This window comes from Lithobates pipiens, unplaced genomic scaffold, assembly GCF_037356315.1.
Source record: "Lithobates pipiens isolate NorthernLeopardFrog02 unplaced genomic scaffold, aLitPip1_a1.2 Scaffold_30, whole genome shotgun sequence".
In the NCBI taxonomy this organism is placed as follows: Eukaryota; Metazoa; Chordata; class Amphibia; order Anura; family Ranidae; genus Lithobates; species Lithobates pipiens.
The window spans coordinates 53,856,342-53,872,027 of NW_027507791.1; the positions used below are offsets into that span (position 1 = coordinate 53,856,342).

The 15,686-nt window shown below is 44.6% G+C and overlaps 1 protein-coding gene across 2 annotated transcripts in view; it reads left to right on the top strand.

Annotated features, from left to right (window-relative positions):
* LOC143942831 (cathepsin K-like) overlaps positions 1–15,686 on the top strand; it is a 77,237-nt gene that overhangs the window by 37,586 nt on the left and 23,965 nt on the right. For both annotated transcript variants that reach the window (XM_077464231.1, XM_077464232.1), the window contains exons 4-5: positions 1,700–1,852; positions 14,971–15,189. In XM_077464231.1, coding sequence (XP_077320357.1) covers positions 1,700–1,852; positions 14,971–15,189 — 372 coding nt within the window. The remainder of the gene's footprint in view (positions 1–1,699; positions 1,853–14,970; positions 15,190–15,686) is intronic.

Below are 15,686 nucleotides of genomic sequence, written 5' to 3' on the forward strand. Positions count from 1 at the left end.
GCAACTTAACCCCGTATACCATGCACAGGACCGGTGCTTGACTATTTCACACCCTAGGAAAAACTAACAGGAAAAACTAACACCAAACACCCCCACATTAGTCTTGCCTAGGGTGCGGGTGGCTACAACAGGGTCAGAGCGGACTCATTGAGGCAGCAGAATTCTCCTATGTCCAAAGACATAGTGCCCACCCGTCGCTCTCCCTACAGGCTGAGCTGCTGCTGACCTCCTCCGCAGCAGCCGTGACAAATGTCCTCCATGGCTGCTGCTTTCTGTGGAGAGTCATTTAGCTCCCCAGCCTTGTGTAGGGTGCCATTTTTTCGCCCCCTGTGTTCCCCGGCCAGGCTAGTGGGGAAGTCAGTGACCATGGCTGCTTCCCCTAGGCAGTAGTGCACTATAGGTGGCTGCCTAGTTTGCCTAGCGGGAGGGGCTTCCCTGACCATGCACCAGCGTAGTCCGCTGGCAGCAACAGATTGTATAAGCAAAGCATTATGGCAGTGGCATGTGTACACCTCCAGCCGCTGCAGCTGAACTGTGGGGTTTTACTGCCCCAACCGCTAGTGTGAAAGAGCCCATGCTATTAAAGTGTTACTCAAACCTAAGACACTGCATTTAATATATCTGGTCTCCCTCAGTACACAGAAAATGTAATGCAATTATTTTAGTAAATATAACCTGCTAAATACCTTTTCTCATCAGCAGTATACAGCAGTCTTGTGACTTCTATCAGTGGCTGGTTAAAGCTTGTAGGAGGAGTTTTAATTCTCCTCTGACTGTCCTATAAGGCTGCAGGACCCCGACCCTCTGCCTGGACAGTGGTGATTGGCCCTGTGCCGATCACATGCACCCTTCCCAAGAACAAAAAAAAAACTCTCTAGCAATACACATTAAACTGAGCATGTGCAGAATGCCTCCCGGAGCTCTGTACTATCAGCAGATTGATTGGGGACACTGGAAGAAGGGGGAGGAACAAAAGAGACAGGATCAAACAGCCTTTTTGCACAATGTGGAGGATTAACCCCTTAGGTTCCACTGTGACTATAACGAGCATGCTTTACTGCATAGGCAGGCCGATTTTACTGTTGTGGGTTTAGTAGCACTTTAAGAATGAACAGGCAGCACAGAGGAGCTGTGTAATGTATTTTTGGCTGTTTGTAACATACACAACCCCAGCTGATGGATCACACAGCGCAGCAGTGTTGGGTGATTGCCCACCTTTACAAATGACTGATCAGCGCTGTCAGGCTGGTGCCATGTATGACACAACCCCATGGCAATAAACTCTCATTCACAAAAGTGAAAGACCACGCAGCGGTGCAGCACTGTATATGTTTAGAAGAATTGCAGATAGATCACACAGCGCCGCAGGATGTGTGATCTTTTGTGATTGGCAGCATTGGAGGCCAGAACTGTCAACCACAAATCACCGATGTCACTAAATATGTGCATGTAATAAGAGAATTGTACTTTTTTTTTATTAGAAAAGAAAGGTTTTCACTTACAAAACAAGAGAATTGTACAATTTAGACAAACATGAAATTGTGATTCAGGAATTGTGTGATTCTTTGCAGATTGGTCATATCTGCCTGTATCTATTGACATATTAATCAATTTATCTTGTTTTTAACACCTATTTATTGTGACTACTGACCTGCCAATTAGTAAAACTGTTATTCTACAAGTCTCGATTTCTTTGCAGACCAGTGAAGAAGTTGTGAAGACAATGACAGGGCTGAAAGTCCCACCAAAAAATAGGGTGAGGAATGTCACAGTTGATGACGAGGAACTAGTACCCCTCCCGGACTCTATTGATTATAGGAAGAAAGGTTATGTCACGCCAATCCGAAATCAGGTAACATTAAAAAAATATATATTTAATCTAAGATTAGCAATTTTCCACTCAAAAATGTATAAACTTCAATTTACCTTTATAGTATGTGGAACCTTTATGACTGGGAGCATGTGGCAAAGGTACAAAAAAAGGGGGTGAAAGTGAGCGCTATACCAAAAAAATGAAATAAAAAATGTGCACAGCTGCTAGCAAAAACAGACAATGTACCCAGTCCTATAAATGATAATCATATAAAATGTGCAGCACTGTAGTGAGAATGAAAAAAGTGCAAAACTGTGCAAGAAATTGTAAAAAAATCGTAAAAAATTAAACAGCAATGTTAATTAAACGTCCTCTTAAGTAGAGTGCCTTGCAGAAAAAAAAAAAACATTCACCCCCCCTTGGCTTTTTTTACCTATTTTGTTACATTACAGCCTTTAGTGCAATGTTTTTTAATCTGAAATCTATGTGATGGATCAGAACACAATAGTCTAAGGTGGTGAAGTAAAATTATAAAAATATATGTAGCACTGACCCCCGAAGGAGCGGCTGATTTAATTAAGCTTACCGTTACCTTCTTGACCTCGTGTACGTCTAGGGGTTTCCCGTGGTAGATGGCCCAAAGAACTGCAGAAACTGACACTGGATCCACTCTGAGTATATTTATTTGACAACAAGTAGACAGAACAGTCTCTCAATGAAGGGTAAAGGGTTAGGTAGGAAGTTCAGGTACTCTTGGAACTGCAAAAGATAGGAAGTCTCTCACTATAGAAATCCAGAGAATGGCCACTCACAACTAGATTCTCACAGCTACCGGATAGACCTCCTCTCACTAGGCCTAGCAGCCGATAGAGTGCTTGAGCAAAATAAACCCTGTGCCACAGACTTGCATATAGAACACTTGAACAAAGTCTCTGCCACAGACTTGCATATAGAACACTTGAACAAAGTCTCTGCCACAGACTTGTTGTAACTGAAGGATGTAGACAAATTTATAGAGCCCTCATACGGTACCAGTATCTTGCAGCCGGTCCGGCGATTCAGTATGAGTGTAGATTCACTTGGTGTCTTTCAACTGAGCCTCCAGGCTCTTTCTAAGAAGCCAGCCTTATGCGTGGCCTTCTCCCAAAGAGTCTTCCTCTGGATGCTTCTTCAGTTGCTGGGCCTCTCCACAGATGAGACAGCACCGGACCACCTTTGAATCCTCCTTCCAGTTACTTTGCCTCGGGCTAGCCAGCCCCAAGACTCAGAATTAGATGGATCCACACCCCAGGCCAAGAGGGCCATGGGGGCTGGTCAGGAGGACCAGGACCAAACAGACATAAAGCTCTTCTGGACCGGAACCCAGAAGCACGTGATCACAGCACCTTAAGTACCCTCTCCCAGAATGCACAGCAGGATGACACTCCCACTGGGCTGGTTCCAAGAAAGAATGACACTCAATGCACCTAGCTAAACTGTGTTCACGCACTTGCCAGTAGTGACAGCGACACCTGTGACCAAACAGAACCTATTGCAATCCAACTAGACTGGTACTGAAACCATAATTTGGTATAATTGACCCTAAAACCCAACTGTGGCTTTAAGAATTTTAAATAGAAAAAAACACATAGCACGTGCTATTCAGAAGCCGGTGCTACATATTGTAGACATGTCACTGGAGAAGTGGTCGAGGGGGTGTACATCTCACCTAGGTTGCTACACAGTGTGAGATGGTAAGTCCAGGATGGATCAGTTTCTCAGCAGCAATATGCTGCTGAGTTGTTATTTAATCTTGCCGGGCCTGGATTTATATGGAATGGCAGGTAGGTTTGGTAGAGGGACCTGTCATTCCACACACCCCCCGATCCAGTTCTGGGTTTTGGATCAGGTGAGCTTTGATCCTAATTAGCCTGGGAAGGTAAAGGCTCTGTAGGGTCTGCAGGTGCTCTCTCTCAGCCTGGGAATGAACAGTCTGTGTGTTGGAGGAAGCTGCAAGCACAGCCACTGCTGGAGCTAAAATCCACCCTGCGATATCCAGGCGAAAGACGCTGTGTTTATAAGTGTCAGATAGGTGAGAAGAACCTGTTAGTAAGCGCCCAGCCGGGCTAGGTTGTTTTGTTTATTTTTTTCTGTTGTACTTAAAAAGCACGGTGTTGCCGTATATTTTTGTTTGTTGGACTGTTTGTACCACGAATAAACGCCAAGGTCTGCTTTATAAATTCCAAGTCTGCTGTGAACTGTGTCCAAACTCACCCTACCCCGGGAAGATCCCTTACAATATATACATAAAACTATTTTTCAGAAATAAAAAACTGATAATTGTCATGTGTGTATGTATTCACCCTCTTTGTTATGAAGCCCATAAAAAGCTCTGGTGCAACCAATTACCTTCAGAAGTCACATAATTAGTCAAATGATGTCTACTTGTGTGTAATCTAAAGCCCCGTACACACTATCAGATTGTCTGCTGAGTTTTTCCTTCAGATTTACCAAAACCATGTAGTAGAAGGGCCTGCCTGATTGCATACACATTGAAACTCCTAAGGTTTGACCTCATATTATATGGTTTTGGTAAATCTGAAGGAAAAACTCAGCAGACAATCTGATAGTGTGTACGGGGCTTAAGTGTCACATGATCTGTCATTACATATACACACCTTTTTGAAAAGGCCCCAGAGGCTGCAACACCTAAGCAAGAGGCACCACTAACTAAACATTGCCATGAAGACCAAGGAACTCTCCAAACAAGTAAGGGACAATGTTGTTGAGAAGTACAAGTCAGGGTTAGGGTATAAAAAAATATCCAAATCTTTGATGATCCCTAAGAGCATCATCAAATCTATCATAACCAAATGGAAAGAACATGGCACAACAGCAAAACCTGCCAAGAGACGGCCGCACACCAAAACTCACAGACCGGGCAAGGAGGGCATTAATCAGAGAGGCAGCACGGAGACCTAAGGTAACCCTGGAGGAGCTGCAGAGACTGGAGTATCTGTACATAGGACGACAATAAGCCGTACGCTCCATAGAGTTGGGCTTTATGGCCAGAAGAAAGACATTACTTTCAGCAAAAAAACAAAATGGCACATTTTTAGTTTGTGAAAAGGCATATGGGAGACTTCCAAAATGTATGGAGGAAGGTGCTCTGGTCTGATGAGACTAAAATTTAACTCTTTGGCCAAAGATAACGCAATGTCTGGCGCAAACCCAACACATCACATCACCCAAAGAACACCATCCCCACAGTGAAACATGGTGGTGGCAGCATCATGCTGTGGGGATATTTTTCAGCAGTCGGGACTGGGAAACTGGTCAGGGTTGAGGGAAAGATGGATGGTGCTTAATACAGGGATATTCTTGAGCAAAACCTGTGCCACTCTGTGTGTGATTTGAGGCTAGGACGGAGGTTCACCTTCCAGCAGGACAATGACCCCAAACACACTGCTAAAGCAACACTTGAGCGGTTTAACCACTTCAATACCGGGCACTTAAACACCTTCCTGCCCAGACCAATTTTGAGCTTTCAGCGCTGTCGCACTTTGAATGACAATTGCGCGGTCATGCTACACTGTACCCAAATGAATTTTTATCATTTTTTTTCCCACAAATAGAGCTTTCTTTTGGTGGTATTTGATCACCTCTACGGTTTTTATTTTTTGCGCTACAAATAAAAAAATACCGAAAATTTTGAAAAAAAAAATGTTTTTTTTTGTTTCAGTTTCAAAACTTTGTAAATAAGTACGTTTTCTCCTTCACTGATGGGCACTGATGGGGCTACACTGATGGGCACTGATAAGGCGGCACTGATGGGCACCAATGAAGTGGCACTGATGAGGTGGCATTGATGGACACTGATAGGCGGCACGGATGGGCAACACGGATGGGCGACACGGATGGACACTGATAGGTGGCACAAATTGGCACTGATAGCTGGCACGGATTGGCATGGATAGGCGGCACAGATGGGCATGGATAGGCGGCACAGATGGGCATGGATAGGCAGCACAGATGGGCATGGGTGGGCACTGATAGGCAGCACAGGTGGGCACTCATAGGCGGCACAGGTGGGCACTCATAGGTGGCACAGGTGGGCACTCATAACAGGTGGGCACTCATAGGCGGCACGGGTGGGCACTCATAGGCGGGATTTGTTTTTTTACTGTACTAATGGATGCCAATCAGTGCCAAACAATAATGCATGCCAATCAGTGATGCCCATTGTGGGCAGTGATTGGCATCCATTATGGGCACTGATTGGCATCCATTGTGCTGACCATGGGCATCCCTGGTGGTCTAGGGAGGATTACCTTTTCCCTGGTGGTGTCCCTGGTGGTCCAGTGTGGGCATCCTCGGGGGGGCTGTGCTGATAATCGATCAGCACAGACCCCCCCTGTCAGAGGAGCAGCCGATCGGCTCTCCTCTACTCGCGTCTGACAGACGCGAGTGAGGAAAAGCCGATCACCGGCTCTTCCCATTTACACTGTGATCAGCCGTGATTGGACACGGCTGATCATGTGGTAAAGAGTCTCCGTCGGAGACTCTTTACCGAGATCGTAGTTGCCGGGTGTCAGATTGACACCCCGCAACAACGTTCGCCGCGATGCGCTCCCCCGGGGGCGCCCAGCGGCTTATAATCCTGAGGACGTCATATGACGTCCGGTCAGGATTATCAAACCACTTTGCCGCCGTCTATTTGTAATAGGGCGGGCGGCAAGTGGTTAAGGGGAAACATGTAAATGTGTTGAAATGGCCTAGTCAAAGCCCAGACCTCAATCCAATAATCCAATAGAAAATCTGTGGTCAGACTTAAAGATTGCTGTTCACAAGCGCAAACCATCCAACTTGAAGGAGCTGGAGTAGTTTTTGTTTTTTTTTATCAGAAAAAGTTTTTATTAGAAAACATAATAGTACAAGACATCCATGACAATGGCCACACACAATATCAACGCACACATTATGAAATCAGATTAACAATCATATTCTTCCCATAAGTAGCAAATCAAGGAGGTACATTAAATGAGAATAAGTAAGACCGGAGCGTTGTTGTACAAACAAAATAGACAGGGTGTCAGCAAACATGACATCAACATAATAAGCAAGAGGGAAGAAGGAGAAATCTTCCGTGCAGTCACAGTACTCGAATTTTTCATTTTCTATTCAAAAGAAACAAAATAAAAGAGTAAAAGAAAAAAGAAAAAAGAAAGCAGAATAGACTAGGGGGAGGGAGAGATAGTCAGAGATCCCTGAGAGACAGAATACATGGAAGTAGTACCGTACATAATACCCACAGCTATCAGCATCCGATAGCATGCTTCAACAGTTGTATACAAACACTCTAAACAGGTAAGTTAGAACCCATGGCAGATGTCGAGGTCAGATTAGCCCTGCAGCAACCTATTTTGAATCAACTGGTGCGGTGCCAGGCCTGGTAAGTCCAGCCAGTCCTGCCACATATTATAAAACTTTTGGGGGGTGTTCCTATGTTGGTATGCCAGCCTCTCACGTATCAGCATCCTATTAACCTGATCAATCCACTGTTGCCTGCTGGGTACCCTGGGCGTGATCCACATCTGGGCTATCAATTTACGAGCCACATAAAGCAACCTGAGAATTGCCGTGCGGACGGCTGGGGTAAGGGACTCCTCGTCCAGGGCCCCCAGCAGGCAGATCACCGGGCTTGTGGGAATCATGATTCTGAACACCTGATGAATAGTCTCCAAAATCGCAGTCCAATAACGAGTCAGTTTAGGGCACTTCCAGAACATATGGAGAAGGTCTCCGTGGTCTCTTTTACATTTAGGGCACAAGGGGGAGTCCCGGAGGCCCCAATCATACAGTTTAGCCGGTGTCTTATAGGCTCTATGTAGCAAATAAAGATGTGAAAGTCTCTGGGAGGTCGACACTGACACCGGGTGGGCAGAGATAAGACAGAGATCCCAGGTCTCACCATCTAGAGGTCCTAGGTCCCCTTCCCATTTACGCCTGCTTGGCAACATAGCCGAGTCTTGGAGCGCCCCAGTAATAATGGCATATCCCTTAGAAATCATATCCTTCCTACTGGCTGTCATCATGATAGAGTGCACGATCGCATGGTCAACCAAGGCAAGTGGGGTAGCTCTGGACTAAGACTGTAAAGCGTGTCTCAATTGAAGGTATTTGAAAAAATCAGTGCGTGGTAGTGCGAACTCCCCCTGCAGCTCCAAAAAGGACTTAAGTGTAGGGCCACTGTATAATTGGGTCAAATATTCCAGACCTTTCACCTGCCAGCTGTGGAAACCCTTGAGCCTCAGCAGCTGATGATAAGAACCATTGTCCCAAATAGGGGTAAGAGAAAAAAAGCCCTGGATTTTCAACAGCCGCTTAACATATTTCCAGAGTGTGTTCAATAAGACCACAGTCGGAGCCCCCCTAGGAAGATAGGGGAAGCCCGCTTCTAAGTTTGAGAATGCTACACGGTGGCGAGCCGTATGGCTCAGCAACCTGCGAATAGGGTCCAGCGGATCTTCCAGTCCCCATCCACCAAGCTGCTGTAGTTGGGAAGCCAAAAAATAGGCCCTGGCATGGGGGACGGCCAAGCCCCCTGCCTCTTTACCATACTGTAGTATTCTCAGACTAATCCTGGCACCTTTTTTACGCCAAATTAACTCTCTGAATTGGGAATCTATTTTGTCAAACCAGTATTTGGGTATCCACACCGGGGAGTTGTGGCAAACGTATAGTAATTGGGGAGCCCAGACCATTTTTATAAGATTAGCCCGCCCCACCACTGATAACGGCAGTTTGCACCAAGCCTTGCATTTTTCCCTAAATTTAGCCAGTAGGGGGACCAGATTTAATTGAACATAATGTGCGACCTCTCGGGAGACCTGCACCCCCAGATATCGAAAAGTGGACACTACTTGAATCATAGCTGCACAGTCAGGGAGGGGAGTCGGTATGGGGTCTAGGGGTAAGAGTACTGACTTATTCCAGTTAATAGAAAAGCCAGAAAGAGCGCCAAAGTCCGTAATTAGAGTCATAACGGCCGTCAGGGAGCCCTGTGTGACACCTAGGTATAATAAAGTGTCGTCTGCATAGAGCGATACCACATCCACACCTGTGTCACAAATAAATCCTTTAATACCAGCATCTCCCCTTATCCTAGCGGCAAGAGGCTCTAGAGCCAGGGCAAAGAGCAAGGGAGATAAAGGGCATCCCTGCCTGGTACCACGAAACAAGGGAAAGGGCTCTGACGTTGCAGAGTTAACCCGAATCCTAGCTACAGGGTTAGCGTAAAGTAATCTGACCCAACTAATAAACCGTCTGCCTAGGCCCATCCTTTCCAAAACCTTCCACAGGTAAGGCCACTCGACACTGTCGAAGGCCTTAGCTGCGTCCAGCGAGAGGATGGCTCGGTTACCAGGATTCAGTACAGGGATTTGAGTTGGAGCAGTTTTGGAATGTGCAAAAATCCCAGTGGTGAGATGTGGCAAGCTCACAGAGACTTATCCAAAGTGACTTGGAGCCGTGATAGCCGAAAAATGTGGCTCTACAAAGTATTGACTTTAGGGGGGTGAATAGTTATGCACATTGACTTTTCCTGCTATTTTGTCCTATTTGTTGTTTGCTTCACATTAAAAAAAATAATAATTGAAGTCACGTAGCCGTGAAGTCACGTGTAGGGACGGGATAGCCGCTCCATATTGATGTAAGATCGGTGCTCATAGGAGATAAGCGTTGTTGTTGTTGTTGTGTTTTCTATGAGTACCTTGTATTTTATCTAATAAATGCGTTGCTGGTTTTAAAAAATACTACACTATATGGCACTCCCCTTCTTTTGAGCTACTCCGGCTACTGCTGAGAGGCAAAGATGGTTCAAGGATAACCCGGGGGTCCAGGCTTAAACATTATCCACTCAGATCCTAGGGCATGGGGAAAAGGAGGTGAAATGGCCAGTATTTTAATACATGTGGTTACCTCTTTACCACAAGGTAAGAGGCCATTACTTACTAGTGTGGTTTGGCATGAAGAGAAAAAAACACTTTTGCACATGTGGAATATTTTGCACATCAGATAACTTTGCACAAGGAAAGCACTTGCACTTTTTTATGTTGTTTTGCACATAAGGAAATACTTTATGCATGGTGGATTGCAGCAGTCATACATGCTATCCTTTATTCAGAAGATTTTTGAAGGATAAGATTGACATCTTTGGACATTTACTTCTGTCTGTATGGATTGGTAGATTCATATGGACTATACATTTCCAGATTGATTTAATTATTGGTTGTATTGACATGCAATTAGTTTTTTCCACGCATGCGAATCAGCCTGCACAGGTTTTGCACGTGAGCACTTTTTGGCACTTCCATTATTTACATGCAGAGTGTATGATACCAATATTTGATATAGTGATATTTAGCACTTTATTTGCAGTTTTTTGCACGTTCCTTAACGTATTTATCCTAAGTTCCATATGTTTTTTCACATAGAGGTTTTGTTTTGCACTATGCACTTTAATATTGATTTTTAGGTATATGCACCATAAGTAATTCTTTGCAATATATGTAGATTGCTATTATTCTTAGGTATTTTAAAAATAGACTATTTGCACAATTGAATTATTATTTTTCTAGCCCGCTGATCTATGCTATCTTGACACATATTGGTCTTATATTTTCCACATATTCCTTTTGAACAGCGCAACATCAATTTCTTCAATATTGTGTACATTCAGTGGATGCGGCTTGATCCACATAGGTGTTTGCGGCTGTTCTCCTTCTCCTCCCCTCCCCTTTTTTTTTTGCTCTTATTATTTCCGTTTTACACACGGTAGTGCGAGAATAATTTCCTATTCTAATGGCTGAATGACGGCCACAGCGCGGATGTGAATTCCCAGGAGGCTGTCATATGATCGAGTCACTGAAACTGATCCTGGCCCCTTACCATGTGATCAGCTGTCAGCCAATGACAGCTGATCACCTGATGTATACAAAAGCTTGGTGATCGTTTTTTTTTTTTCTCCTCACGCTGACAGCGGAGGAGAAAAAAAAAGCCAGTCACCGGCTCATCTCAAAGGGACATCGGTCCCGAAAAGGAAGAGGAAATTATGCCTCATTTATAGAGTAACTGTGCCAACAAGTGCCACCTATCAATGCCCACCAGTGGTGCCAATCAGTGGCACCTAAAAGTGCTGCCTATCAGTGTAACCGATCAGTGCCCATCACTGCTACCCATCAGTGCCCATCACTGCCATCTATTGGTGCCGATCAGTGCCGCCTCATCAGCATACATCAATGACGGACAAAAATTACCTGTTATAAAATTTTAAAACAAAATAACATTTTTTTTTTTTTATTCTGTCTTTTTACATTTAAAAATAAAAAAATCGCACAGGTGATCAAATACCACCAAAAGAAAGCTCTATTTTGGAGAAAAAAATGATATATATTTCATTTGTGTGCAGTGTTGTATGACCGTGCAATTGTCATTCAAAGTGCGACAGCGCTGAAAGCTGAAAATTGGTCTGGATAGGGGGGGGGTATAAATGCCCAGTAAGCAAGTGGTTAATAAATGTTGATTAATGCAGCTCAAACCTTCTGGTGTGAATGAGCTCTCAGGCTAGGTTTACACCTGTGTGGGTGGTGCCGCTGCAGGACCCACAGAAATTCCCATAGTTGCAACCACCCCACAGTAAAACACAGGACCTAATCCTACTGGCACACCGCCCGCACTGGAAATCCCACCTACTTTGAGAACCGTGCTGTACCCGTGGTTCATGCAAGCTGTCATTTCCAAAGTATAAGCCCTTGTACACACGGTCGGACATTCCGACAACAAAATCCATCAGATTTTGTCCGACGGATTTTATCCGAAACTTGTGTTGCATACACACGGTCAGACAAAGTTGTCGGAAAATCTGACCGTTCAGAACGTGATGACGTTATTTAGTTACGACGGGACTACGTTCAGGCTAGTAGTTAATAGCTTTGGTCTAGGAATTTGATCTGAGCATGCGTGGCACTTTGTCCGATCAGAATTCTCTACAAGCGATAGGACAAAGTCCCATTGGACCATGTTGTCGGAAAATTTTATAGCCCAGCTCTAAAACTTTGTCGGTCGGGTATTCCGACGGAAACAGTCCGATGGAGCCCACACACTGTTGGATTATCCGACAACACGGTCCTATCAGACATTTTCCGTCGCAATGTCTGACCGTGTGTACAAGGGCCAACAGGGACTTCTTTCCTGAGCTTCCTGGGGGGAAACGGCAACCCATTCAAATAAATATGCGGTTATGCCTTAGCTAACATAAGAAAAAAAAGGGGGAATTGGGACTTTAAATGATGCCTCCACCCCTGTAATAGGTAAATACAAAAGGGAAAGTTGGGACTTTAAAATGAAGCGCTTGGATAGTGGAGGTAAATTTGACCATGTTTGAATAACACCATGGAGTGTTTATTGGTTATAATAAATATACAGACAATAAAAAGTATTCATTTCATATACAGTAAAAAATATTCATTTCATATACATATAAGAGGCATGCACATGGCATGAGCATAATAAAAAAAAAATAATAATTGTACAGCAGCACATGATTGAATAATAGATAGTAGATTGAATAGTAAAACATAGTAATGCCAGCAACAACATGCCTGATACCGACAGGTATACCCACATGGTAAATATGCATCTACTGAATAGGGGAAAATTATGTAGTTGAGTAAATCAGATAGTAATAAAATAAGTATGATTCCGTATGAGATGTAGCTGGGGCATCAAAGCAAATCGCGACGCGTTTCATGGATGTTTCTGCACTCATCAGGAGCTGATGCGGCCAAAATTTCTATGGAATGTATATAGAGATATAATGAACCATATTATCCATATAAAGGAGTTGAATGAACATTTGGTGTGTATACCCTGTTTCCCCTAAAATAAGACCTAGCGTGATTGTCGACAATGGCTGCAATATAAGCCATACCCCCCAAATAAGCTCTAGTTAAAGTCCTTCTATGTCTTATTCTCAGGGTAGGGCTTATTTTTGGGGAAAGAGGATGGGGTTTATTTGGGGGGTAGGGCTTATATTGCAGCCATCACCGACACTCATGCTAGGTCTTATTTTAGGGGAAACAGGGTAGATGGTTAACCAAACACACTCACCAACTCCTATGCTCCTTTATATAGATAATCATCCACGAAACATCCACGAAACACCTCAAGCTTTGTTTTGAGGCCCCAGCTACATCTCATACGGAATTGCCTTTTCCGGGTTGATTCTGGCCTGGTGCACCAGGCTATTCCCGGTTGAGCCCTGATGCCTTCCTGGTAGGGATGGGGCTGCACTGGTCTGGCTGAGGGCTGTGAAAGAAGCCTCGTGGTGTATTGCTCTTGGGGTAGCAGTCCAGGGGTGCCGTAGGGCTTTTGGCACCAAGGTCACTGCACCATGTACACACTTTTTTTCACACCTGAAGGCCAGGCCTTTTGGGTTGGACCAGAGGAATTTTTAATTCATGGCCAAAGTGCCTGCCATGGTATTTCACTATGGTACAAACACTTATCCACTTCCCCTTTTCCCTTTTTTATATGTGTGTTTGTCCCTGCACTTTTTGCACAGTACTGTATGCACTTTCTCAGTAGGATGCAGGTCCTCTGACCTGCCCTGAAAGTCTTTGGGGGCGGGGGAGGGCATGTGGCAGTATTCAGGGTTGGTCTGTTTTCGGCTCACCTTCCAAAGAAAGGGCTCCACCTGGTTTTACCCAGGTGGACCAGTGAGTACCCCAGTTCCTGTCAAGAGCCTTGCACCCCAGGGGATAAGAGCAAGGATCCTTTCTATTCGGAGGAGGACCATGTGTACACCCTGTACACTTTTTTTGTTCTCACTTTTGTGTACCCATTTTTTTATTTTTATTTTTTGCCCCGGGTGTTTTGTTTTTGTAAGTGTGTGTAGCGCCGGGCTCCTGAAGAGCACGCGCTATGTTTTTCAAAGTTAAAACTTTACCCAAACTACAGTTTGGTTTGGGTTTATTTGTCTAAATTTGACTTCTGTGTCAATCTGACTGGACTGTGAGATGTTCAGCCTGGTCACAGGGGGCACTGTCTCTGGTGGCAGCCGTGGAACTATGGTCTAGCCAGGTGCTTAAGTTACTCTCTTTCGTAGTCAGGTCAGTGGGAGTGGTCCTCTCGCTGTGCCCTCTGGGAGAGGGTATTTAAGACACGGACGTCACGTGGTTTGGGGTGTCCGGCCCAGTATGAAGTGCTGATTACATGGTCCTGGTCCTCCTGACCAGCCCCTAGGAAGGCTATGGCCTGGGGTGCGGTTCCACCTGACTTTAATACCTCGGGCTGGCTAGCCCAAGGCATGGAAAGTAGAGGAGGATTCTGAGGTGGATGGGTGCCGTCTCTGATCTGGGAGAGGCCCATTGAACTTCGAGCATTCCAGGGGAGGACTCTTTAGAAGAACACCACATGTGAGTTTGGTTTTCTTAACAAGAGCCTGGAAGGGCTGAAGTAACCGAGAGAATCCGGTCTTGTGGATATCGCCAAGCAGGCTGAAAGATCCAGGTATCCTACAAGTGTTCTACAGCTTAGTTTCCTACGTGTTCTACAACAACGTCCATGACAAAGACTTTGTTCCTGAGTAAGCACCTTGTTGGCTGCTAGGCCTTGTGAGAGAGGGACTGTCCAACCTGAGTGTTCATCCAGCTGCGAATGGCTATTCTCTGAATGCAGTCAAAGTAAGCAAGTTCCTTAACGTTTATAGACTTTGACATTGAGAGTACCTGAATTCCTTTCCAACCCTCTGATCCCAAGTTAAAGACTGTTCAATGATTGAAGTTTGCAAATAAAATCCATTCAAGTGGATCTATTGTCAGTCTCAAGTTTACTGGGTCACCTACCACGGGACATCCCCTAGACGGGCAACAAGGAGAAGAGGAAGTTAATGGTAAGCCCAAAAATAACCAGCAGCTCCCTCGGGGGTTAGTGCTACATGTGTTTCACTACACCACGGGACAAATTTTCTCTCATTTGATCTAATTTTTTATTTATTAACAGTTACGAAATGTAATTCCTTAATATTTATTCTTTCTTTTGTACATCAGATAGGTCTTTTAATTATTCCATATTGTATATGTAATCTAATGGGAATCCTTCTCTGTGATGCTCCATAGGGTTCATGTGGGTCATGCTGGGCTTTTAGCTCAGTTGGGGCCCTGGAAGGTCAGCTAAAGAAGAAGACGAAGAAACTAGTGGTTCTCAGTCCTCAGAACCTGGTGGACTGTGTGAAGAAGAATGACGGGTGTGGAGGAGGCTACATGACCAATGCGTTTGAGTACGTGAGGGACAATAAAGGCATTGACTCGGAAAAAGCCTATCCTTATGTTGGAGAGGTAGGTACTCATTCATAAACCATTCATTGAATTCTTATATAAGCTTTATGTAAATGTACCTTCAAAATTTTTTTTTGATATTCTTAAATTTGCACCTCGAGTTCAAATACTTGGTGACTCTACCATGAAGGTCCTTCTTCAGGCACTTACTGCTATAAGGTGACAACTGTCTCCCAACTCTGCTGCTGTTTTGTCACCCTGCCACATGTGCCTTGCAAGTGGGTGTGCCAACAAACCTTACACAGATATGGTCCACCGTGAGTAGGGTTGCCACCTCATCCCTTTAAACCTGAACACATAATAATTACACAGGTTCTGTGGCTGATTAAGGTGGTAATTAAACTCACTTGGTGCCTTATCTGCATTTAATTAGCCTCAGAACCTGTGTAATTAAAAGGTGTTCGGGTTTAAAGGGATGAGGTGGCAACTCTTAGCCATGAGTAATCTGGTGCCGACCAATGATGTTCAGCCCACCCTGGAGCAATTGCATCTAGATA